Source organism: Rhinatrema bivittatum, chromosome 7 (assembly GCF_901001135.1).
Source record: "Rhinatrema bivittatum chromosome 7, aRhiBiv1.1, whole genome shotgun sequence".
In the NCBI taxonomy this organism is placed as follows: Eukaryota; Metazoa; Chordata; class Amphibia; order Gymnophiona; family Rhinatrematidae; genus Rhinatrema; species Rhinatrema bivittatum.
The window spans coordinates 137,750,047-137,777,559 of NC_042621.1; the positions used below are offsets into that span (position 1 = coordinate 137,750,047).

Below are 27,513 nucleotides of genomic sequence, written 5' to 3' on the forward strand. Positions count from 1 at the left end.
GGGTAAACTCTTCCTTTGGGAGGTTCTGAATTGAGTTTCAGGTTTATGGTGCAATCAAAAACCCTGTGTGGTGGAAGTATATCTGCTGCATGTTTTGAGAAAACATCCTGGAAAGAGGTGTATTGTGGAGATAAGCTAGGTAACGATGGTGAGGTGGGCATGCACATGAGCGGTGAAACGTCCACGAGGCACCGACCATGACAGTCAGGCCCCCACTGGGACAATTCCAATGTGGCCCAATTAAATTGTGGCATATGATCTTGTAGCCAAGGCAGTCCAAGTTCCACCGGGTGCGTGGCCTTTTCTAATACGAGAAATGAGATGGATTCAGAGTGTAGAGCTCCGGTGCACAGGCCAACGGCCTGGGTACTTAATGAAACTTCTCCAGGAAGTGGTTCCCCATGGATGGAGGACAATAGCAATGGCTTAGCTATTGGTGTGGTAGGAATCCGTAGATGTTCTACTAAGCATTTCAAGATAAAATTACCTCCTGCTCCAGAGTCAATAAGAGCGAGAGTCTGAAATTCTAGACCTCTGCAGAGCAGAGAGTCTGGTAAAGATAATGGAGGAGTAGGAGAGGTGAGGCCTAGGAGAATTCCTCCTGCAGATCCTAGTCCTGTCAGTTTCCTGGACAGATGGGACAAGTTTGGATGGCATGGCCTGATTGGCCGCAGTACATGTATAATCCCATGCGCTTACAAAAACGTCTTTCCTCGGAAGTTAAATGGCTTCGGCCTAGTTGCATAGGCTCTTCCTCTTCTAAGGGAGCAGACGGTATGCTTGAAGAAATAGGCACAGGTTTAGGACGGTTAGCCCCCACAGTGGTCTTTCGTGGACTCTTAGACTCTTGAGTTTGGTCTCGAATACAGCGGTCAATTCTCCCAGCCAGTTCCATCAGAGACTCAAGGGTATCAGGCAATTCACGAGCCACCAATTCATCCTTTAAGCAAGAGTTGAGGCCCTCCATGACGAAAGAACATAAACATCCAGTGTCCCAATGTAGTTCGGATGCTAAAGTCTTGAATTCGATCACATAATCTGTGAGTGGCTTACTACCTTGCTGGAGATTAAGCAAAGCAGATCCAGCAACAGTCTGGCAAGCCGAATCATCAAAGGCAGACTTGAAAAGTTTTAGAAATCCTGGTAGGTCGTCAGGATAGGATCTTCGCATTCCCATAACGGTGAAGCCCAAGCCAAAGCTCGTCCTTCTAGAAAAGAGAGGAAAGTGGACATGGATGCTTCTGTGGGAAAGAGGGTAGGCTGTAAAGAAAAATGCATGCTGCATTGATTAACAAACCCTCTACACATCTTAGCTTCACCCATGAAGCGGGTAGGAGTGGATAAAGGTACAGTGGTCTTAATGGTCACCACTGGAGACAGTGATTCTTTCACTGGAGTTGCTGAAGTATTCAGTTGAGTGTGCAACTGATTGAAGGCAGTAGCTAGGCTTTCCAGAGTCTTCTGTTGCTCCGTGATCCACTGGGCTAGACCAGGAATGGCCTGCAAGGCTCAGTCCATGGAGTTAGAAATCTGTAGGGTTTGAGGCATAGTGTGGACTTTTAGTCGCTGTGTCGATGACTCCTCCCATGGGCAGGGACCTCGTGGGGAACCACAGCGATAGGCTAGACTCAGAGAGCAGACACTGGAGATGGAAAGCTTTATTGTACTGCTGTAGATAGATGGTAAGAAGGCAGAAGAAGGTGGCACTGAAGTCCAGCAAAGTGCCAATATGTTCAGACAGCCTCAGATGGAGAATCTCACCCAGATGTACAAGGTTGGTAGTGTTCTGCAGAGCGGGGTAAGCCAAACCTGGTGGGTGGAAATGGAGAGCTGGATCATAGAGTTACTCACTGAAGAGTAGTGTTGGAATCCTCCTGGTAGATGGTGAAGGTGGGACTCGAGGTCCCATGGAGGAGAAAGGCAAAAAAGAGGTGAGGCAGAGCAGTCGCAGCCGTCTGCGACTGACGGACGCAACAAAAAGGTCCAGCTGAGGGAGATGTAACAATTGGACTAGGAAGCAGGACCAAAAAAAAAAGAATGATCAGAAGCAAGTAAAGAGCCAAGCAGGCAGAAGCAATGATGGGCTCAAGGACAAGAACAGAAACACCAAAACAAAGTCAGAAGATATTGGTTGAACCAGCAAGAACTAGGAAGCAAAGAGGATAATGGCTTCTATATGTTAGATGTTATGAATCGCACTGCCCGCGGGTTTTCCCCACGAGCAGGCTCACTGACTCACCATGTTTTTCTCCCGACGCAGCAGGGAGCCGCCGTCGGGCCTCGTGCGCGGCTGGAGCCACGTTCTTGCCTGCCCTCACGGCCCGGAGGCCGCCCTGGATCTTCTTCTGCTCCGCGGTCGGAGCCGCGGCCCTCCGGCGTCTCTCCTCGGGACTGGGACCGCCCCCAACGCTTCCTCCACCTTCGCGGCGCTAGGCCGCAAGCCCCGGTGCCATCCGGCGGCTGGAGCCGCCCCAGGGGCTCCCCGCAGCAGCTGGAGCCGCTGCCGATGGTGGGCCTGCGTCCCAGGCCAGCCCTGCCTCTTCAGACGTCCTACGCGACTACGTCGGTGCAGACCACTGTCCGTGGTCCTGCACAGCTTCCTGCTTTTCTTAGGTGCGCGGCCGCGTCTTCCTGCTTCATTTAAAGAGCCAGACACAGGAAGTGTCTTAGCCCCACCTTGATGACTGTTTCCTGTACCAGCCCTATAAAGGGCTGCTCCGTTCGTTGTTCCTGGCCTTGCATCGTCATGAGTCTTCGCTCTGGAGGCTCCTGCCTGCCAGAGCCTGTGTAAGGTCTTCTTCTCTCCGTGGAGCTCCTCGTCTCGTCCATTGTGCCATGTTCTGTCTTCATGCCTGAGGTCCATGTCCAGGTGTCTTCGTGATCCTCTATGTCCTGGTGTTCCTGCCTTCCGTGATGTTCCTTACTACGCCATGCCTCGTCTTCGCTCTCGAGCCTTCTGGTACCGGTAGGCCTGGGGTCCCTCAGATGCAGTACTCCTGAGTGGACTGCCTGCCAGTGGACGGTTGTCCTGTGCTCCTGAGCCATCATGCCCCGGATGTGTGTTCCTGTGCTGTTCCGCTCCCTTCGTGGTCCATGACCAGTCTGCAAGGGCTGTGTAGGGCGCGTAATGGGACAGGGTGGTCCGCGACTCAGTCCCGCGGGTGGCCTGAGTAGGGCGCCCTGAGAGACAGTGCTAATGTCCATGCCTCGTGTTTCCTATGTGGATCCCAAGTGTCTCGTCTGCGATGTCGTCCACATCGATCCCAAGTGTCTTCGTCCCCGGATGCCGTTGCATCAGCCATGTGTCTTCGTCCCTGGATGCCGTTGCATCAGCCATGTGTCTTCGTCTAGATGCCGTCGCATCACTCCATAGTCATGTCTTCATGTCAAGGCCCGTCTGCCCTCAACCTCAGGCCAGGCCTGCTGCTCCATGCTGTTCGCAGCAGGTCCGAAAGGGCCCGGAATGGTCGGAGGACCATTCACTTTCCAACATCCTCGGATGTTGGCCATGGGAGCTTGCCGGCCTGGCGGAGGGTAGACCGTCAGCCTAGCGAAGCCACCGTCAATCCTTGGCTCAGTCCGGAAGGTCTGGGTCGGGCTGAGGCCCATGGGCACACTAAAACACCGTTCTCAACAGAATGCAAGGCCTTTCGAGGCCTCATACAACATTAGGGTTCTCTGAAAATTTTGTTTTGCTTATTTGTAGTTGCTTAGGCTTAGTTCTTTATTAAGTATGCATGACTATATTAAGGCTGTACATGAAATATTACAGTTAGACTGGCTTATTGTAATACTCTATTTAAAGGCCTTTCAAATAAATGTATCAAATGCCCAGGTTGTTGCTAGTAGTTCTTGTATAACAAATCACCTGCAATTCAAGATACTTTATTTGGTGTTTCAATCCCTGCATAACACCAGTTGCTGCATTCCTCACATAGAAACATGATAAGAGGAAAAAGACCATATGACCTATCTTGTCTGTCCATCTTGTTGAGTCATTGGACGGTTGTCCTGGGCACATCCTATCCCACCTACCATGTATCACAGGGTCTGTGTGACCTTCTCTCTGGCACCCCCCACTCCACGGGTAGTGCTTCTATCTCTCTAATAAAGACTCTATATTGCTTCCGTGTCTATCCTCAGCTGAGACCTAGCCTCCCGACAGTGAGGCTCACAGGACTCCTCCCCATGGGTGGTACCATCTCTCACTTTGGCCCAGGGTTCACACAACAACTGATAATACAGAATACTAACAATCTTCACCCCAGAACTGATGAATGGGAAGGCACAACTGATGACTTGAAAAAAAATTAACCACCTGCACAATGCAGGGAGAGAAACTGGAGCACAGTCAATGAGTAGAAGCAGGTTGAAGACTTGAAAATGGTATGTGCAGAAAAAACTTAGAACAAAACTGGTGGTTCTGGACAAGACTGGAAACAGACACTAACAAGAAAACCAAAGAACAATCTGAAGATCTTGAAAGAAGATTGGATGCAGGCACCTCCTGTGGGTCATTGATAGCAAGAGAAAAGAAAAAACCCAATAAATTGAGCACATTGATTTTTTAACAACCAGGGTGCAAGTCGAGCCTCCCACCCCCCCCCAGGAACAAAACACAGGAACCTCCTGTGGGTTATCAAAAAAATTTGCGTAACTATGGCTGGCGCCTCCAGCAAGTTGAGGGATATAAACAAAATGTCCACAATAAACAAACTTGAATGGAAATCTTGACTTAAAAAAAAAAGGTTCCAAAAGTCCAAGAAACATGGGCCCATCCCAAAAACACGCTCACTGAGCACATGGCCTTCGCAACCTGTTATGAGCGTGGAAAGTACTTGTTTAATCAAGAAAGTGTGCCCTTTGGTCACAGCACAACCCCAGGCAAGGCTCCAGGGAAGACGTCATGGGTGGTGAGACTTAGTTGAGCACAGGCTAGACAAGCTTGAAGGCTTAGAAATTTGAGCCTCTGCCAAACCTGAATGCATCAAGATGAAACCCAGCAACACACTGCTGGTCTCTAGGGTAGCCCTCCAGCCACTTGGACATCCTTTCGGACCTGCCTCATGGAAACGGCACGGGTGTCAGGATGGACGGAGGACAAGGATGAAAGATAACTCAGGAACAAGGACAAGGCATAACATAGGCGCTGGAGACTAGAACAAGATGAAGGCACTTAAAGACTTGGAAGAGATGAGGGCACTTGAAGACTTAGACGAGACATAGGCACTTGGAGACTTGATTTGATACAGATACTGGTTAGGGATTCGGACTCAAGTGAAGGATTCTGATGTAGATAGAGCCCTGCACCGCAGGGTGCCCTACACAGCCCGTGGGCTAGTCGCGGACCATGCACTACGTGAGGCAGACTCCAGCCTTGAGACATGACGAAACCTGGAACTTGAAGCATGATAAAGACTCAGGAGAGACCTGCACCGATACGCGCCCTACACAACCCATGGGCTGGTCACAGACCATGTGGAAACGAAGTAGACTCTGGCTTGAGTCTTGGACATAGATGGATGCTAGAACAAGGCACTCTGAAGAACAGAAACAGGATTCAAAGATTTAGGAAGGTCATACTCAGATAATCCACAGCAGGATTCCACAGCAGGATTCCACAACAGGATTCTAGGATTCAGGATTCAGGAACTCAGAACCAGAAAGGAACCTCAATGCAAAAAGCAAGGGTCCTCCAGAGACTTGATCAGCAGACTTGAAGGCTTGTCTTGTGCCATGAAACGCCCTACACAGCCCGTGCGCTGGTCGCAGACCACGACGGTGGCACACCTGGAGGAGTGGACAAGAAGAAGGCCTAGAAGCAGGACAAGGAAGCAAATACCAGGATAACAAGGAGAAGATTGGAACATCAGGATGCCAGAACAGGCTGAAGACACCAGGACCATCAAGAGACCAGGATGAAGAACAAAGAACATAAAGGAGCTCCCACGAAGAAGAAGAGACTTTGAAGAAGCAAAGTTGACACTCTGAAGACTCCTGGAATGAAGAGCTGAGTTGAGAGTTACAGGAGCAAGCAGCTCCTTGCGAAGGCACTGAGGAACTGAAGAGAAGCCCTTTTATAGGCCTGCAAAACAGATGAAATGGTGACATCATCAATATGGGCCATGACGCTTTTCCCGCTGTGGACCCTTTAAATCTATAGAAGAGGCGCACGCGCATGTCTAGCAGAAGCCTGGCATCGGGCAGGAGAGGCAGCAACAGCAGCGTCCCAGCCATACCGAAGATGGTGAGGTTGGTGGCGACATTCCTGCTGTGAAGAGCAGCTGCAGCGGTGGCTCCCCCGCCGTGAAGAGTGACAGCATCAATGGCGGCTTCATGCCGCAAAGAGGCAGTGGTGGTGACGGCTTCATGCCGCGAAGCGTGACAGCATCAGCAGCGGCTTCATGCCACAGAGAATAGCATCAGGTCTGCAGTGGCACTGAGAATATGTATATAGAAGACCTGTCCCTCAATGAAGGGACAAACTGTGGTGGCATTGAGAACCCTGTCCCTCAATGAAGGGACAAAACATCTGATGCAAGTCTGTCTTTTGATCGTCTCCTGAAACCGAAGCTTTCGACTGTTCTATTGAGAGAAGTTCTAAAAAGATTTTTCTTGAATGCTTCTCATTAAAGTGAGATCCTATTTGCTGCTACCTGATTCAGGGACCACTCATGGGAGTCTAGAATCCAGTTTAGCTTGTTTACTAGGATGTTTTCTTTCCCTGCCAGGTAAGTGGCTCTTATGGTTATCCCATGAGAGATGGCTCATAACCTGACAGTTTTCCAAACAAAGGAGGAGTGACCCTGTTTCTCCCTGCTTGTTCAGATAGATTGTTTGAATCAAGATAATTTAGTCAGCCACCATAAGAACATAAGAAATTGCCATGCTGGGTCAGACCAAGGGTCCATCAAGCCCAGCATCCTGTTTCCAACAGAGGCCAAAACCAGGCCACAAGAACCTGGCAATTACCCAAACACTAAGAAGATCCCATGCTACTGATGCAATTAATAGCAGTGGCTATTCCCTAAGTAAAATTGATTAATAGCCATTAATGGACTTCTCCTCCAAGAACTTATCCAAACCTTTTTTGAACCCAGCTACACTAACTGCACTAACCACATCCTCTGGCAACAAATTCCAGAGCTTTATTGTGCGTTGAGTGAAAAATCTTTCAGAGCATTTATCACTGTCCTTATTTCTAGGAAATTACTCTGGTACTGTCTTTCCTAAACAGACCCAGGGCTCTGGATGTGAAGCCTTTGAGTATGAGCAATGCAGCTTAGGTTGGAGGCATTTGTTATCAGAGTAATTTCGAAGGGCAGTCCACTGGTCAAATTGTCATTGGAGAGCCACCAAGACAGGGAATCTCTGAGCTGACCCGTGACTTAGATGCATTCCTTTAGTCCCTGAGTGGTTTGATTTCATTATGATTTCAAGGACCATTGAGCTTGTCATGCTTACTTTTTCTTGAGTACATTTTTCAAAGAAAATAATGTGCATAGAGTTGAAGAAGCAATTTACACGTTATTTTCCTCCCCTGATTTACAAACCATTAAGAATATCTACTCATGTTGTGGAAGAGAAGGATGGCAATTTTCTGATGACCAATTTATATAGTTAAAATGCTTTTTAACTGCATGAATCACTTTGATAAATTTCTTCCTGAAATATGGTAGACAGGAACAGGATCAGATATAATTGAAATCTTAGTTAACTGCATCACTGCTGCCTTCAATTACTTATGACAGGGGTGGCCACATCCAGTCCTGGAGAGCCACAAACAGCTAGATTTTCAGGATATTCACAATGAATATGCATGAGATAGATATGCATACAGTGAAGGCAGTGCATGCAAATCTATCTTATGTATATTCATTATAGATAGCCTGAAAACCAGGCCTATTTGTGGCTCTCAAAGACCAGTGTTGGCTACCCCTGACATATGATTTCTGAATCATAACATGTTTCAGCTAATCTTTGAGATACTAGACACATCATAAGTATATTATTTTCCAAGGAGATCATGTATTAAGCTATGTCACATTTGATAAATGTTACCTAAAGGCCAAAGGAGATGCATGAATCTGGTTTTATAACTATATTTTACATAAATAAAAATGATGCCAAGAATTTTAATGCACTGATAAGGAAAGCTTTAAAACTGAGGCTGTCCTACTATGTCCTGGCACTTTTAGAGAAATCCAATGGCGCTTACCTGCAATCCACAGTCAATTTCCTTTGTGCTGAGTCCATAATTGATAAATGAGGCCTCTCCATTCAGTATAATCTCATAGGGAGGACCTCCTTCTACAGTGCACAATGCTTTTGCTTGTATAATGATGTCAGAGTGCCCAAAAAAGGTGAATGACACCTGTTGGCTCTCATTTGGCTGTAGTATGCCATAGAGTGGTAGAATGTCAAATACCTGATGGAAAAAATATAAATATTTATGGTAAAATTCAACAAAAATAAGTTCATTGCTCAGATTAAAGAAGGTTGCATTTGACTGCAACTCTTGCAGATTGTACTTTGGCTATCACTCCTCTGGAGTATGCAACTAACTACTGTGACAAAACTAGCAACTTTATCTTAATGTGTAATATGATCACATGCTAAAAGCACAATTGAAAGTATATCATCATAAATACTTTTTCTTTTGTTGACCTGTAACTGCATCACTTTTGCATTCACAATTCAAGATACCTTGCTAGTATTGTGTGCTGCTTTGTAGGAGAATTGAATTTGACTCATGTACCTGTCTTCTGCTCATCGGGTTGAGAGTCATGGATTAGGAATGCTACAAATACAATATTCAAAATTTCATGGGGGGGTAAAAGCAAAATCTAAGCCATGAATGACACTGACAGGATTATGTGCACAAATGTACTGGCTTTCACAGGAAGCCACAGTCTGTGCCAATTAGTCAAAATATTGCTGAAGCAATGATTGGATTACTGAAGACAAGAAAGGCTGGGGGCGACTTAAAAATGGAGGGGAAACCCCAACAGAAGAAGAACATTTTAAAGATTATGAATTGATTTAATTTAAAGAATACAAAATATGTTAAATGAATTACAATACAATCATACACAATAAGGCCAATATTCAGAAAATCAGCAAATGGATAACTTTTCTGGCTAAAGTTTGCTGGATAAGTTATCAGAAATATTCAGCGGGATTAATTTCCCACCGAATATGCATTAATAAAGTTATCTGGGTAACATTTCCTGGATAACTTTCAAACTTAACCGGTTATGTTTGAATATAGTCAGATAAGTTTAAAGTTATTTAGATGAGGGGGAAAGAGACATCTGAGAGGACATATAATAGAGGTCCATAAAATCACGAATGGAATAGAATGGGTAAATGTAAATCAGTTATTATTCTTTCAAAAAATACAAAGACTAGGAGGCATTCCATGAAGTTAGTGAGGTCAATAGACAAAGCGCATTCAGTATTATGTAGCCAGATTAGTGGGATTTATGCGGCTATGTGGCACCCGCTGAATATACACCCATGTTCAGTGGCCTCCGTTTGGTTGTACAAGTCCTTTATACATCTAAAATGTACATACAAAAAAAGTGGGCATGCATTGGGTGGATCGGGGGCGGAGCAATTTAGACATTAACTTATACACCTAACTATCGATATTCGGAGTTAGGCGTAAAAGTGTATGTCTAAGCTTAGACACCCCATACAGCTGGTCTAAGCTTAGCCAGGTAGACTTATCCAGCAAAGTGTGCACTTATGTGCGTATGAAATTCTTGACCCTCACCAGTTTGGCTTTCACCGTTCTATGAGTACTGAACTAGTTTCTGACACTATTAGATGAGTTTTAGACAACATCAACAATTTGTTTTGTATCGTTAGATATTTCAACAGCTTTTGATACCACTGATCATGAAATTCTTTTATTTTGTTTACAAGAATGTGGTATTTCAGGCAATGTTCTAGGTTGGTTTTCATCTTATCTTAATAATCAATCACAACAAGTGAATTCAATAACAAACTTTCTATGTTATATCACTTAAAATATGGTGTCCCTCCAGGTTCTGCCTTGTCCGAAACACTGTTTAATGTACACTTATCTACAATTACATAACTTTTAGCCAACATTACAGATGGCTATAAGATTTATGCTGATAACATTCAGTTTTTCATTTGGTTGCATCACTCATGGAAGAATACTGTTGACCATCTTCAACTCTGTATATCCTACCTAATAAACGAAGCTTGACCGACGTGCCGCAAATGCGCAGTAGAGAGCAGCTCTACCGCGCATGCGAGCACATCGGTCACAGTCTTCCTCTTGAAAATAAAAATGGCGCTGTAGGAGCGGCGGCCCGAAGACCCGGAGCGGCAGGAGCGGAGGCGGCGGCACCGGCCCGAAGACCCGGAGCGGCGGCCCGAAGACCCGGAGCGGCGGGAGCGGCAGCGGCGGCCCGAAGAGCGGCGGCGGCGGCACCGGCCCGAAGACCCGGGCAGGAGCGGCGGCAGCGGTGGCCCGAAGACCCGGAGCGGCGGCGGCACCGGCCCAAAGACCCGGAGCGGCAGGAGCGGCGGCCTGAAGACCCGGAGCGGCGGCGGCGGCCCGAAGACCCGGAGCGGCGGGAGCGGCGGCCCGAAGACCCGGAGCGGCGGCGGCGGCAGCCCGAAGACCGGGAGCGGCGGCGGCGGCACCGGCCTGAAGACCTGGGCAGGAGCGGCGGCAGCGGCGGCCCGGAGCGGCGGCCCGAAGACCCGGAGCGGCGGCGGCATGCGCGCGAGGGAGGGACAGACGGACGGAAGGAAGTCTGTCCCTCCCTCGCGCGCATGCCGCCGCCGCTCCGGGTCTTCGGGCCGCCGCCGCTCTGGGTCTTCGGCGGAGATCGACTGAGGGGAGGGGGGAGGGAGGAGTGACTCAGGGGAGGGAGGAGTGACTGAGGGGAGGGGGGAGAGAGGAGTGACTGAGGGGAGGAGGGAGGAGTGACTGAGGGGAGGGAGGAGGGAGGAGTGACTGAGGGGAGGGGGGAGGGAGGAGTGACTCAGGGGAGGAGGGAGGGGAGGAGGGGGGAGTGACTGAGGGGAGGAGGGGGGAGTGACTGAGGGGAGTGACTGGGGGAGGGGGAGATAGGAGTGACTGAGGGAGGGAGGAGGGGGGAGTGACTGAGGGGAGGAGGGGGGAGTGACTAAGGGGAGTGACTGGGGGAGGGGGAGATAGGAGTGACTGAGGGAGGGAGGAGGGGGGAGTGACTGAGGGGAGGAGGGAGGGAGAGAGAGGAGTGACTGAGGGGAGAGAGTGGGGGAGGTGGGAGGGAGAATGAGGGGGAAGGAAATGATCCAAAAAAAATGTTAATGTAGCCCGTTTTAACGGGCTTAACGGCTTGTTGTCCATAAAACAATGGTTACACCAAAACAAACTATCCTTGAATACCGCTAAAACTGAGTTATTATTAATTCACAGACCTCGCTCTCAACATAATTCTGTATCTATTGATAATCTCAGCTTTACTATTAACTCACCTATCAAAAGCCTTGGTGTCTGGATTGATGCCTCTCTCTTATTTCAACCTCAAATTAAATCCCTAATTAGAGCTGGTTTCTACAAGTTACATTTACTTGCTGGTTTATGTCACCTCTTGCATTATCAGGACTTTCTTACCATTGTTCATGCAATTATTGTTACGGTCCCGGGCCGAGCCCAAGTCCTCCTACTCACCTCTAGGGCGGCCCGGGCCGCTGAGCCTCCTCTCCGGTCAGGTAGGCCCGATCCTGGTCCTGCCGCGGCACTCCCTCCTCGAGAGAGACGCTGCCGGCCCGACTCTTCTGGTCCCACTCCCTAGGTGCGCGCACGGGGGCTCCAGATTTAAAGGGGCCAGCACGGGAGAAGTCAAGACAGCCCTCCGATGATGTCAGATGCTGCAGGTGTATTTAAACCCTGCAGCTAGGCCTGTCCAACGCCTTGCAACGAGGTTCACTCTGCTTAGAGTTGCTAGTTGCTACTTCGGATCCCTGATCTTGTCTTTGGCTTCTGACTCCTGGCTTCTGACCTTGGCTCGTCCACTGACTTCTGGCTTCAGCTTCCATCCTTGGCTTTGACTTCGGCTTCTAACTCCTGGCTTCCGATCTTGGCTCGTCCACTGACTTCTGGCTTCAGCTTCCGTCCTTGGCTGGACTCTGGCTTCTGGCTTCTCTTCATCCTCAGGTATCCGGTTCTTCGCCCACCAGGGGGTTCTCACCTGTCCCAGCGGCTCGGGTCCTCATGGGCTCCTCCCGGGAAGACCGCGGGCTTCCAAGGGTGAAGTCTTCATCGACCTCCTGGTGCCGGCTGCTTCCCGGCCTATCTCCTCTGGTCCTCGGTCGCAGAGGATCTCACCTAAGTCCCAGCAGCTCGGGTCCTCATGGGCTCCTCCCAGGGGACCACGGGCTTCCAAGGGTGAAGCCTTCCAGGGCCATCTCTTCAGTGCTGCCTCCCAGCTGCGACGTCCACTGTGGGTTCCCACGGTGCATCACCATCCGTCTCAGCCGACTCAAGGGTCCACGTTCCTAACAATTATGTTTACTCACATTGACTACTATAATAGCTTATATTTAGGTCTTCCACCTAACTGCAACCTCTGCAATTACTTCGTAATGCTGCCACAAGACTGATCACCGGTGCCAGTCGTTTTGACCATATTACTCCTGTGCTTGAGAAAATAAAATGGCTGCCAATCCAATAATAAATTCATTACAAAATCGCTATGACTACTTTTAAGCTGTTGAGTACTGATTCCTATTCCTGGTCAAATGACTTATTAAAAGTTTATAAACCTACACGAGGTTTACGGTCCTCCCAATGAGGTCTTTTGGACATTCCTTCGGTATGTCATGCGTGCCTTTTGACAACAGAGACTCAGCGTTTTCCGTGGCTGCCCCCATTCTATGGAACCTCCCTACCAATTGAACTTTGGCTTTAGGACAATCTAAAAAGTTTAGACTTCTTTTGAAAAGCTTTTTACTACAGCAGGCATTCCTCTAACTATATATGCTACTTCTTTAAGTTAGCAGAATTGATTTATCTGTTTCATGTCTTTTATTGTTTTATTTATGTTTTATCAGTATTACTTTTATTATGTATGTATTATTATGTAAATCACTTAGGTCTCTTTGTGTAAAGCGATCAATAAATACTAATAAATACAAAATACAAATATTCAACGGCTTTGATATGCCACTGCATACACATCGTAACTTAGGCCTGGATTTTCCATTCTCATAGAGAATGGAGAATCCAGCGGTAACGTGGGGCGGGGTGGGCATTCAAAAGCCGGCAGCGATCGCACCACCAAGGTGTTATTGCTGCCGGTTTCGAACCCAATAGCGCCACCATGAAAGGTGGCGCTATTGGGCGCACTACTGGCGGCGATAACATGGCTTACCTTATCGCTGCCAGCGAATATACCACCGCGTCTACCTCTTCGCCACCCCGACTCTTCCCCTCTCCGACTCCGCCCCCGCTTGCTATCGCGTGCGATATGGATAGAAAATGACCCCCTTAGTTGGATAAGTTATATCCAGCTAAATTACTTAACGGCCAGCTTTGAATATTGACCTCAGTAAGCAGAACATTCAAAACAAATCAGAAAAAATTATTTTTCACCCAAAACAAAATTAAGCTCTGGAATTCATTACCAGTGGAGATGGTTAAAGCAGTTAGTATAGCTGGGTTTAAAAAAAGGTTTTGACAAATTCCTGGAGAAATCAATAAATTGTTATTAACCGAGTAGACTTAAGAAATAGCCACTACTAATCACTGCGCAATATTTATTTATGTATTTATTTATTTATTTGGAATTATTTATATACCGTTTTTACACTCAGTGGTAGTCAAAACAGTTTACATAATTGTACAACACACATAATAAATATTAAAATCACAATAAAATAAAGTATAATGAAGTTCACATGGAGAGAGACCCAAAAGCTAATTACAAAGAAAGACAGCAGGAAAATGACAGGGCTGCTCCAATGCTTAGTGATATTAGTGCCACTTCTAATGTTCTTCTTAAAGTGCCATTAAGAAGGATATTTAAGGGGAGGTTAAAGCATCAAATGCACTCCTAAAGAGGAAAGTTTTCAAGATCTTTTTACTCTTTATGGTTTGTTATTTGTCTTAAGCTATCAGGGATAGCAATAGCAGCATGGGACCTATTTACTGTTTGGGATCTTGCCAGGTACTTGTGACCTAAATTAGCCACTGTTGGAAACAGGATACTGAGTTCTACGGACCCTCAATCTGACTCAGTGTTATGGCTTGTAGGTGTGTGGGTCCTTGGGCCACGGTGAGAGGTGGTACCACCCACAGGAAGGAGCCCTGTGAGCCTCACCGTCGGTAAGCATGGTCTCAGCGGACATCAGACACAGCTGTGGAACAGAGTCTTTATTACAGAGGTAGAAAGGCACAGCCTGCAGAGCAGAGGGTGCAGGAGAAATTAATTAGATCAGAGCAGAGGGGTATACCCAGGGGGAATACCTCAGATGTGGAGATCTGGTAGTGGCCCGCGGAGCGGGGTACGCAGAAGAAGTCTCTCTGTAGTGGTGATGCAGTAGTGACCTGCAGCGCAGGGTATACTGAGGGATTCCTCACTTCAGGACGGTATGGTAGTGACCCGAGGTATGGGAACACGATGAGGGTCCTGTAGCGATGATGCGGTAGTGGCCTTAGAGATGACCCGGTACTGGCCCGATGTACGGAGTACACCGGAAAGGTCCCACAATAAGGCTGGTAGCAGTAGTAGTCCATGGAGTCGAGGTACTCACAGTTCCAGAAGAGGTCCTGGGATCAGGAACAGACAGCGGTCTAAGGCAGAAGGCCCTCCGAGGAGCGAATAGCCAGAGGCGAGGAAAGACCCCTGAGGAGTGGGTACCCAGAGCGTCTCATGCCAAAGTGCAGCAGCTGGAACAGGAATTCCAAAAGGATGAAGCGGATTCAGCAACGAGGAAACTCCTTGCTAACTCATCAATAGGCAGGACCAGTCAGCTTAAGTACAGCAGGGTGAACACGTCATCCGGAGGGGACGCCCCCGAGGTTCCCGCCATGACGTGTTTAAGACTGGTCTGTGCACGAGCGCACGCACCTATGTGATCCCGAAGACAAGATGGCGGTCGGCAGCACCCACGCTGTCCCGGGAACGCCAGGAAGGTCGGCTGTAGCTGGCGGAGGCCGCTATTCTCCCCAAAAGTGACAAGGCAGCAAAGAAAGAGGTAAGCATCAGTGGTCGCAGCCGTCTGCGACCGACGGGCATAACACTCAGTTTGGAAAGTTCTTATGTTCTTAACAATCACTCCGAAGAACATGGTTCAGAATGATTTATCTTTGAAGGATACTAACAAAACAGGGAAGTTAGGGCTTGTCGGGACAAAGTCAACATGGACTCAGCCACGGAAGTAATGCCCCACCAAATTGCTTCAGATTTTTGAAGGCATGAATGAACATGTGGATAAAGGTGAGCCAGTTGATACAGTATACCTGGATTTTAGGAAAGCATTTGACAAAGTACCTCATGAGAGACTCTTGAGGAAATTAAAAAGTCATGGGATAGGAGGCAATGTTCAGCAGTTACTTACCTGTAAAAGATATTCTCTGATAACAGAAAGATGTGACATCATCCAATGAAGTCCAGCATGGAAAACTTATGTCAAAGGATCTAGAACTTTGACTGAGCTTCTCTGAGCATGCGTTATACCACACATCCATACCACACAGGGGTTTTCTTTTCATTTTTTGCATTGCACCACTGGTGGGTGGGATAATATATTTAATGCACATGGATTTAACTGTTCCAGATAACTAAAAATAATGAGTAGCAAGCAGTAGGGATGTGCAGCCCGAAAGTTTATGTTCATAAGTCCATAAGTCGAATGGGGGGCTCATTTGCGGTCAATATGGACATATGGAGAATTCCATAAGTTGAGTCTATGTCCATATGTGCAAATAAAAATTTAAATAAAAATTTAAACCCCTCACCCTCCTTAATCCCCCCCAAAACTTACCAAAATTCCCTGGTGGTCCAGCGGGGAGTCAGGAAGCCATTCCTCCCAGTGGTTTTGCGAGGAGCACGTGACGGCCGCGTCACGTCGATGACGCGGCCGTCACGTGGTCCACCGGGATTTCGCTCCCGGAGCCCTCGTTTTGAACAAACTGAACTTTTGGCCAGCTTGGGGGGGTCAGGAGGCCCCCCCAAGCTGGCCAAAAGTTCCTTTTGGGCCCAACGAGGGGTCCGGGAGCGGACCCAAGAGGAATCACGTGACGTCCGCGTCACTCCGTCGTGACGCCGACGTCACGTGGTCCATCGCGGTTCCGCTCCCGGAACCCTCGTTGGGCCCAAAAGGCACTTTTGGCCAGCTTGGGGGGGCCTCCTGACCCCCCCCAAGCTGGCCAAAAGTTCAGTTTGTTCAAAACGAGGGCTCCGGGAGCGAAATCCCGGCGGACCACGTGACGGCCGCGTCACGTCGATGACGCGGCCGTCACGTGGTCCACCGGGATTTCGCTCCCGGAGCCCTCGTTTTGAACAAACTGAACTTTTGGCCAGCTTGGGGGGGCCTCCTGACCCCCCCAAGCTGGCCAAAAGTTCCTTTTGGGCCCAACGAGGGTTCCGGGAGCGGAACCGCGATGGACCACGTGACGTCGGCGTCACGACGGAGTGACGCCGACGTCACGTGATTCCCCTCGGGTCCGCTCCCGGGACCCTCACTGAACTTTTGGCCAGCTTGGGGAGTTTTGGTAAGTCTTGGGGGGGGGGGATTAAGGAGGGTGAGGGGTTTAAATTTTTATTTAGATCAACAATCGCGATTTCCAACGTATTCAACATAGCTATGTTGAATAAGTTGGAAATCCGATCGTTTACGCCTCATCATTTTTTTAAGTTAAAAAAAAAAAAAAAGTTGCGTTTTTCATTTAAGTTCAAAACGAATGCACACCCCTAGCAAGCAGTATACAGTGGGAGCTGCTAAGAAACAAGGACTTAAGTCAATACTTCATTGCAGGGTGGAGAGACAGTCAAATAACTGCACATGTGGAGCTGTTGTTACACAAACTATGCTGAGCACAGTAGGCCTGATGTTGAACGCACAATGAAACATGGTATATATATATCCCTTGATGATGTTGGGTGTCCCCCATAAGTCAGATAGGCCAACCATAAGCACAGCTACTAGCATGGAGATCGCAATGGATAACAGAAGATACTGAGATCAGTTGTTCCGGAACAACTGCGTTCTTATTTGAATTCACATTCTTAGATTCTCCATTGAATTATCAGCTGGTAGAAATTAGTTAGTCAGGGAAAGACACAAATTGAGTAAATATTGTATTGCAAGTGTATAATTGCTCTCAGTTTCTTTTCTCCAAAATACCAATTATCTTATGTTGTAATTCTTAGATAAAATACATTGAATGTTAATATAAATTTGTGGATGATATAATTGCTGTTTGAATATTCTGTATATCATCTGTGTATTGTATCTTAAGATATGTAAAAATTTAATTAAAATATAATTAAAAAAAAAAAAAGAAGATACTGAAATCAATCACCGTGGATGCTCTAGCAGCTCAAAGGTGCACTTGCTAAAGATTTAAATTGGCCAGATTTCTAGGCCAGGTAAACTCCAGGTGTGCTTGAGCTTAGATGGGGCTTAGGTAATACTTATGAGGGTCATGTGTTGCCAATTACACAGAGACACCAATGGACTAAAAGTTTGGATGTTTTACCTTGTGTTATATCCCACATTATATTAGGCAGGAGCCATTATTAGGAGGGTGTTTGTGAATAGCATTGATTCCCTTTCTTTCCACAGTTGTGGCCTAAGCTCTGTTACTGCTATCAGATGTCTAATGATACTCCCCAGTAACTGCTGCACATTCTTTCATGTTGCCTTGTTCTCTTTCCAGACTGCTTGTGAACCTTGGTTGGTCACATGTTCACCAAGGTTCAAGAGGGAAATGTATAATTCTGACTGCTGGACTGCTGAGCTAGGCCCTACTAAGTTTGTGCCAGTTTGTGTTGTTTGCTATAAGGATAGCATATAGGATATGGACCTAAGTCAGTGAGGAGTGAAGGACAAAGGAATGGTTCACATACAATATATGTGTGGTCTGTGTGGAGATCAACTACAAAGGAAAGTGCAGACATTGATAAGAGATGATTGTTGTCTTCCTACAAGCTGTGGGAAGATAGTACAGAAGGAGAACAAACATTTAAAGATGAAAGAAAGAGGATGAATATTTAGGTGCAGGTGTCTAGGGAAAAGATGCCAGGCCAGAATGACGTACCGGGAGTGATGTGATCTTCCTCTTTGCACTGCCCTGTGCAGGATCTCGAGAGCTGTGATCTTCTACCTTGCAATGCCCTATCCCTGATACCGGGAGTGTTGTGATCCTCTTGCATGCAGTGCCCTATCCCTGATACCGGGAGTGTTATGATCTTCCTGCACGCAGTGCCCTATCCCTGATACCGGGAGTGTTGTGATCCTCCTGCACACAGTGCCCTATCCCTGATACCGGGAGTGTTGTGATCTTCCTGCACACAATGCCCTATCCCGGTTACCGGGGATGTTGTGATCTTCCTGCACACATCCTGGTATCAGGGACAGGGCACTGAGTGCAGGAAGATCACAACACCCCCGGTAACCGGGATAGGGCACTGTGTGCAGGAAGATCACAACACCCCCGGTAACCGGGATAGGGCACTGTGTGCAGGAAGATCACAACACTCCCGGTATCAGAGATAGGGCACTGCGTGCAGGAAGATCACAACACTCCTGGTATCAGGGATAGGGCACTGCATGCAGGAAGATCACAACACTCCTGGTATCAGGGATAGGGCACTGCATGCAGGAGGATCACACACTCCCGGTATCAGGGATAGGGCATTGCAAGGTAGAAGATCACAGCTCTCAAGATCCTGCACTGGGAAGTGCAGAGAGGAAGATCACAACACTCCCGGTATCAGGGATAGGGCACTGCGTGCAGGAAGATCACAACACTCCCGGTATCAGGGATACGGCACTGCATGCAGGAAGATCACAACACTCCCGGTATCAGGGATAGGGCACAAGTTCTAGTCACATTGACTGATCACATTACTTTTTTTGTCAAGCTACCAACCATTTCCATTTCCCATCCCCCATATATTAAACCATCACGTCAGTGGGAACCTTGGTAACATGAATAAATAAGAGGGCAGCCAATAGGAATACATATTCATTCCTAAACTGACCTTAACTGACCTGAATAGTGTCAAATTGTATCATTTTCTGTAAGCGCGCACTAACTCCCGTTAGTGCGTACTAACCAAAAAAAAAACGATTTTTCACGATAAATCGGGGGAATTTCTATTGTATCGCACTCTTTACCGATTAATGACGATTTAAACCTTATCGGGACGATAATCTAAATTGTTGAAAAACGATTCACATCCCTACTCTCGGTTAATTAAGTAGCAGTGCCTGGAAAGCTTTTAGGTCTATGCCTTCATCTGCTGGTAGGGATGCATAACCCACTTGTCTGGACTGATCTGGGGTAAAAAAAGGAAATTCTAAATTATTTTAACTGAGATTCTCCTTCTGGATCAGCCACGGGGGCAGGCATCTTGGATAACCAATGGAGATCCAGATTTGGAGGTCAATGGAGAAGGCAAAAGAAAGTTAGATGTCATATCTAGCTCCAAGGATAGTACTGGTATCAATGTTGATGGTATCAAGGATGATGCCATTTGCATGATCCCTATGTCGATGGCATTGAGTAAAACATCGAGGGCATCAATGTTAATATTAAAGGTATAAATACTGACAGCCTCAATATCAAGAAGGCAGACACATGTGCCAGGAGAGCCTCCACAGGTGCAGGTATTGATGACTCAAGCACTGAATAGCCTGTGATGATGCGCTGGGTATTGAGAGGGTGTCCTTGAGGCTCAAGTGTTAGCTGGACCTCCCTCCTTGGCCCTGAAAGACCAGCTAGGACTGCTTGACTCCAAAGGCTTTGGGGTTTGAGCCTACTGACATGGCCTAGTCAGGCAGTGACTAGACTATGAGGCATGGTTTAGTCACTATCTGACTAGACGATGCCTCCTGCAGGGGAGCCTGAGAAGAGTGGAAGTATTTCAGCCTGTCCTGGTTGCAAAGACTTCAAGATTTGGGTCCCTTGCTGGACCATGCCTCATGCAGAGTAGCTTAAGGAGAGTGAATGTGTTTTAGCCTATCCTGTCTTGATTCTAGATCCATAGAGGAGGCAGCAGCCTTACTCAAAGTTGAGTGGCTTAGGGACTGCTGAATTTGACAGTGCTGCTTCAGTATAGACTGGTCTTCCTGGATATTTCAGAACATGTTGGTTTGTTTTTTTTTACATCATGATCAAAACCTAATGACATAAAAATGTCAATCATAGATAAGGTATGCCTGCATTTCTTATCTGTACTACATTTAAATCCAGTAGTTCTTTTTTCAATCATCGTGTAGGGTTGCCTATTTTCCTGATTTTTTCTAGATTGTATAGATTTTGGGGGTATTGTACTGAAAACAGGAGGGCTATGATGTTCAGAAATGTCCTGAGTTTTAGCCTGCCAGTTGCATCTGATCCTCCCCTTCAATTATACAAGATAGTATGCGCTTTGGTAGCTACTGTATATTCAATATGTGTTGGATACATTTATTTTTCACCACTTATATAGACTTCAGTCCATGATTTAATCAGAGGCCTAAAAAATGTTACAAAACAGTAGTTTGGCCCCTGGGCTGGTAAAAGTAAACATTTTTCAGAGTAAAAAAATTCAAGAACTAGTTAGGATATGAGCTGCCAAAGATCAAACATCAGAAAATATTTTTTTTTACAGAAAGGGTGGTGGATGCATGGAACAACCCTCAGTGGAAATGATAGAGGAAAAAACCAATAACAATCCAAGAAAGCATGGGATAAGTACAAAGGAACATTAATAGCAAAGAAGTGAGAGGAAAGACAGAAATCAACTGGGGTCTAAGACACTGTAGCAGGAAGCAAACTGGGCAGACTAGATGGATCTTTATCTGCTATTATATATTCTATGTTTCTTTCTAATTGTGAAGAGTGGCAATAAAACACTTCAGTGAAGATAATAAACAGCAGCTCCAAATGTTTGGAAATTTGATGGTTAAAAGTTGGCAGCCCTATCATGGTGGGGGAAAAAGAAATCAATCATATTGAAGAAAAAAACTCTCTCTCTAGGGGACAGCAGCCTGACAGACAGTACAGGGACACCACAGAGAAAGTTGGCGTGAAAAAGTGAAAATGCTTTGTTTTCTGAGGGAGCCTCATGACAAAATGATCAGAGAACCACAGGATCTGACTTAGTAGATCTATAGAAGAAAAAAGACTGAGAGGACCTTACTTGACCAGTAGGCATGTGTGGTATATCACACATGCTCAGTAAACCACAAAAGTTTTACTTCAAATCTATATACTTCCACCTTTGGCACAGTGTGACTGAGTTATCTGTTTGTCCATGGAGAAGGCTGGAAATGCTACTTTTGCAACATTCCCGGTCTCTGTTGGCATAAGAAGCAGTCCTAAATCAAGGCTGGTAAATAAACCCAATCCTCCAATATGGCAATATGCAGTGCTGCCACTGAGCCACCAGGTCAAATTGAATTTGGATTGTTCATTTACAGGAAGTTTCCTAAAGGAAAAGGTTTGCATCAATAAGTCAATGCGTTACCACCCTAGCAAACCTGCCAGACTGCTAATAGGAAAGCCTGCCAAACTGCTAAGGGACTTATGAAATACTATGGCCTGGTGCTAGAAAAATACAATCAATAAATCAATGAGGGAGGAGAAATGCAAGAGGTGGGTATATGGGCACTAGGGGGAACAAATATTGGGAAACACAGCAAGCTGAAGGAAGAATCAGATGTGGACATGGTAGGAACTAAAGATAGAGGAAAAGGAAAACAAAGATAAGACAATGGTAATGTGGGGACTGATGAGAAACCAAAGGTAGGGAAAAGGAATAATAGAGTGCAACCAATCATTATCATTCTTGATCTTTTAACTCCAAACCAAATAAATTCAAATTTGTGCAGTCCATATTATCCAAAAAAGCAAGATTGCTGTACATATATCAAAGCATACTGGCAAGCACTTTAGAAAATGAAAAAGAAATGAATCAGAATTTTAAGATCATATGAAGTCTGTAACCCCATGCAAAAGAGGTAGAAGAAACAGAAGTAAGAGATCAAAACAAGAAGCAGGTGGGAACTGGAGATGAAACAGTAATATGAACACAGAATCAAAATTGTAAAAATTGTTTCTTACTTCCTCCACTCCTACAGTCATATGATTTTCCTCTTGAGGCAGAGATTCCAGAGGCCATGTGACGGACCTTAATTCTGGGTTCACTTCTAAAAACTCCAGTCTATCAGCACTCAATATGAATGGCTACAAAGTAATGAAAAAAACATAAATTACAATACACCCTCACACTAAGAGGATATCTTTGAAACAGCCACACGGACACACATATACACACGTATGCCAGTTCGCACTCAGAGACACATCATTTTATAATATACGTGTGTATGTGCACACAAATTACAAAATAGCCTGGATGCATGTACATATGCACACAATTTTAAATGGCTGTGCACATGTGTGTACAATCCCGCGTCTACCGCGCAAGTTGGGGAAATTCTACAAGGGACGTGCGCCAACACTATAGGTTGTTTTCCCAGGTCATTCCAAGTTTTCCAAGTTTAGGGACAGGTCTTGAAACCCCCCCTGATTTTAGAGCCGCCCTTCCCCGTTAGCCCCAACCCTTAAAACCCCACTGCCTGGCCTAAATGTTTTTATTTTACTACTCAAACAAACTTATAACCTTCAACTGACACACAATTCCTATTCGAGCTTGGGAACGATCATTACTTAGTAATTATGCAAAACCCCCCACTGCTCTCATTACACCACCTTTTGGCGACTCACTCCTTGCATGACCTTCATAATAGGCATCATTGTGCGGCAACTTGTACCATTTTTTCACTCTGCCTTATTTTTAATCATCGGTCAGTCCAATTTTTTATCTTTTTCAGTGCTAAATAATAAAAGTGCTCTGTGCTTATTCAACTGTTTCTACAAAGAAATTCTCCTCATTCAATAATGTAATATCACTTAACTTGTAATTCCAGTATGTAATGCTGTTAATGCCCAAGTTGTACATCCGATAATGTGTAGCAACGTGATGTGTCTTCACATTGCCGTGTCTGTGCCCGACACTGTACGGTGTTTCGGACGGGATCGTCCTTCTTCAAGGGCAATATTTCTTTCGGACGAGATCGTCCTTCTTCAAGGGCAATATTCTGCGCCATAAAAGAACTTTCATTAGACTCTGAATAGCTGTATTAACAAAATCCAAACATGCATCGCTACTTACTCAGTTTTTCCACCATTGTTACTCTCAGCGTTTTTTACGATCTTCTCTTCCGGTTTTCCACTTCCCGCCTCCGTTTTTTTAAACCCCCTTACGTAAGTGACGTCAACTCGCGTCACTCTGTTCCTACAGGGAATACCACTCAATCATGCTATTCAACCCCATCGGGCTCACAGTGCGCATCCAAAATATCCACTGTTGCTCCTTTAAATTTAACAAACATTCAGATCACCACCACGTTGTAACGATCCAACTACTTCTAAAACTCGCCATGTCAGCTGTTGAAAGGCATGCTGTTTCTCTAAGCAATGGGCCACCATTGGAGCCATCATTTTACCTGTGGCTAAACAGCTCCGATGTTCAATCAAACGCACTCGTATTTGACGTTTTGTCCGTCCTATGTAGTACAGGTTACAGGGGCACACGATGATGTATATCACATAAGATGTATCACAGCAAGAATATTGTCGTGATTTATGTGCTTTTCCATATTTATCAATCCATACTGCACCCTCAATGACCTGGCTGCATAGGGAGCAGTGTTTACATTGCCAATGCCCTATGTTTTCATTTGTGCTGCTAGCATTTACAGTAGTCAAGAAAGAGTGCGTGACTAGATCCCCCACATTTTTTCCTCTACTATACGCAATAATCGGAGGTTCTTTAAAAATGTCATGAATCTTCAAAACTGGCCAATGATGATGAATCAACGTGGCTATGTTACCTGACAAATTAGAGTAGGGAACAGTACACACAATCCTTGATTCTTCACACAAGAATTACAACAGTTTCTGCAGTGGTTGAATACGCTTGATGAGCACCTACAATTCACTAGTACGTTCCACAAAACAGACATCAATTTTTTAGACATTGCCATTAGTTTGGTTAAAGGTCGTTGTAACACCACGTTGTACAGGAAAGAATGTGAGAGGAATACCCTCTTACATTATACCAGCTTTCATCCTCAACAATTACGGAATAATCTGCCAATAGGGCAGTTTCTCCGGTTACGAAGAATCTGCAGCATAAAAGCCGAGTTCGTCCGTCAAGCAGACATCCTCAAAACCCGCCTGCTTGAACGGGGCTATCCGGTGAGATATATCAAGAAAGCTTACAAGCGTGCATACAACGCGGAACGCCAATGGTTGCTCCTTGATACATCATCAGAAAGTGAAGAATCAAGGATTGTGTGTACTGTTCCCTACTCTAATTTGTCAGGTAACATAGCCACGTTGATTCATCATCATTGGCCAGTTTTGAAGATTCATGACATTTTTAAAGAACCTCCGATTATTGCGTATAGTAGAGGAAAAAATGTGGGGGATCTAGTCACGCACTCTTTCTTGACTACTGTAAATGCTAGCAGCACAAATGAAAACATAGGGCATTGGCAATGTAAACACTGCTCCCTATGCAGCCAGGTCATTGAGGGTGCAGTATGGATTGATAAATATGGAAAAGCACATAAATCACGACAATATTCTTGCTGTGATACATCTTATGTGATATACATCATCGTGTGCCCCTGTAACCTGTACTACATAGGACGGACAAAACGTCAAATACGAGTGCGTTTGATTGAACATCGGAGCTGTTTAGCCACAGGTAAAATGATGGCTCCAATGGTGGCCCATTGCTTAGAGAAACAGCATGCCTTTCAACAGCTGACATGGCGAGTTTTAGAAGTAGTTGGATCGTTACAACGTGGTGGTGATCTGAATGTTTTGTTAAATTTAAAGGAGCAACAGTGGATATTTTGGATGCGCACTGTGAGCCCGATGGGGTTGAATAGCATGATTGAGTGGTATTCCCTGTAGGAACAGAGTGACGCGAGTTGACGTCACTTACGTAAGGGGGTTTAAAAAAACGGAGGCGGGAAGTGGAAAACCGGAAGAGAAGATCGTAAAAAACGCTGAGAGTAACAATGGTGGAAAAACTGAGTAAGTAGCGATGCATGTTTGGATTTTGTTAATACAGCTATTCAGAGTCTAATGAAAGTTCTTTTATGGCGCAGAATATTGCCCTTGAAGAAGGACGATCTCGTCCGAAAGAAATATTGCCCTTGAAGAAGGACGATCCCGTCCGAAACACCGTACAGTGTCGGGCACAGACACGGCAATGTGAAGACACATCACGTTGCTACACATTATCGGATGTACAACTTGGGCATTAACAGCATTACATACTGGAATTACAAGTTAAGTGATATTACATTATTGAATGAGGAGAATTTCTTTGTAGAAACAGTTGAATAAGCACAGAGCACTTTTATTATTTAGCACTGAAAAAGATAAAAAATTGGACTGACCGATGATTAAAAATAAGGCAGAGTGAAAAAATGGTACAAGTTGCCGCACAATGATGCCTATTATGAAGGTCATGCAAGGAGTGAGTCGCCAAAAGGTGGTGTAATGAGAGCAGTGGGGGGTTTTGCATAATTACTAAGTAATTTATTTTACTACTTACATGTCATCCATAGAAGAAGTAAATTTACCCAGCAGAGGACCCTGGCACACTGCACATTTTTTGGCCAGGCCCTGATATGCCCACGCCCTGCCCAGACTTTGCCTACGCTCTGCCCCTTTTAGAAACTTTCACTTGCTTGTGCAGTGAGAGATACGCATGTCCATGAGTGGCTTATAAAATCTGCTCAGCATGCACCAGCCCAACTTGTTCGCTTATCTCCCGCTTTTGGCACGTGAAGGGCTTTTAAAATCTACCTTTAATTCAACATCATCCAGCTCAAAGAGAAAATAAAATTGCTTGCCTGTAATAGATGTTCTTCAATGGCAGCAAAGCAATGCGCCACACAAGTGGACCATGTGACGCCATCTGGTTTTGGTTCAGAAAGTTTCAAAGCTTTTGAGGAAAGGTTTTCAGGCATGTTTAGCATTTTTCTAGGTGCTGCTGATTCTGCAGCCCTTCAGTTTATTATTTAGCCAAGCCTTTATATTATTTATCTTAGGACTTATAGTACGCTCAATCCAAAGTACTCAGAGGATTACAAAGCAAACATACATAAGTATACAAAAGTATAAACAAAAAAATAAAAACGCTGAAAATAATTAAAATAATATTGTAAAATCAAAATAAAATTCTTATCAAACCATCTTAACATAGTAAAAAACATAAGATCATATAAAACCATAGTAACAAACATAAAGGCCGACTCAGTACGGTGTGCTCAGGCTGAGTGCACCATTAGCTCCCGTTTGGACGCGCGTTTTCCACGCGCTATTACTACCCCTTATACAGTAAGGGGTAATAGCGCGTGCAAATGCATGTTGATGAGCCTATTAGTTAGTCCCGCGTGATACAGAAAGTAAAATGTGCAGCCAAGCACATTTTACTCTCAGAAATTAACACCTGCCCAAAGGCAGGAGTTAATTTGGAAGGCACCGGGCAAGTGTACAGAAAAGCAGAAAAAAGTAGGGATGCGAATCGTTTTTGACGATTTAAAACAATCGTCAGATATATTTTAAATCGTCAAAATCGTTAGAGCCGCGATACAATAACAATTCCCCCCGATTTATCGTCAAAAAAATCGTAAATCGGGCGAGGGCGAGAAAAACCGCACACCAAAACAACCCTAAAACCCACCCCGACCCTTTAAAAACAAATCCCCCACCCTCCCGAACCCCCCCAAAATGTTTTAAATTACCTGGGGTCCAGTGGGGGGGGTCCCGGTGCGATCTCCCGCTCTCGGGCCACAGCTGCGTTAATAGAAATGGCGCCGGTAGCCATTTTGAATATTGGCAATACGGCGCGAGTGCAGGAGGTTTGCTCCCGGACCCCCACTGGACTTTTAGCAAGTCTTGTGGGGGTCAGGAGGCCCCCCCAAGCTGGCCAAAAGTCCATGGGGGTCCAGCGGGGGTCCGGGAGCGATCTCCTGCACTCGCGCCGTATTGCCAATATTCAAAATGGCTACCGGCGCCATTTCTATTAACGCAGCTGTGGCCCGAGAGCGGGAGATCGCACCGGGACCCCCCCACTGGACCCCAGGTAATTTAAAACATTTTGCCCTGTCATATGATAAGGGCAAAGGGCCACCGGCACCATTTCTATTAACGAGAGCGGGAGATCGCGGGAGATCGCG

The 27,513-nt window shown here is 45.9% G+C and overlaps 1 protein-coding gene across 1 annotated transcript in view; it reads right to left on the reverse strand.

The window, feature by feature from the left end:
• The window catches only part of HYDIN (HYDIN axonemal central pair apparatus protein), a 1,819,717-nt gene that overhangs the window by 1,131,634 nt on the left and 660,570 nt on the right, over window positions 1-27,513 (reverse strand). Inside the window, exons 26-27 of the mRNA XM_029609235.1 lie at window positions 22,310-22,432; window positions 8,219-8,428 (exon numbers count right to left, since the gene is read on the reverse strand). Coding sequence (XP_029465095.1) covers window positions 8,219-8,428; window positions 22,310-22,432 — 333 coding nt within the window. The remainder of the gene's footprint in view (window positions 1-8,218; window positions 8,429-22,309; window positions 22,433-27,513) is intronic.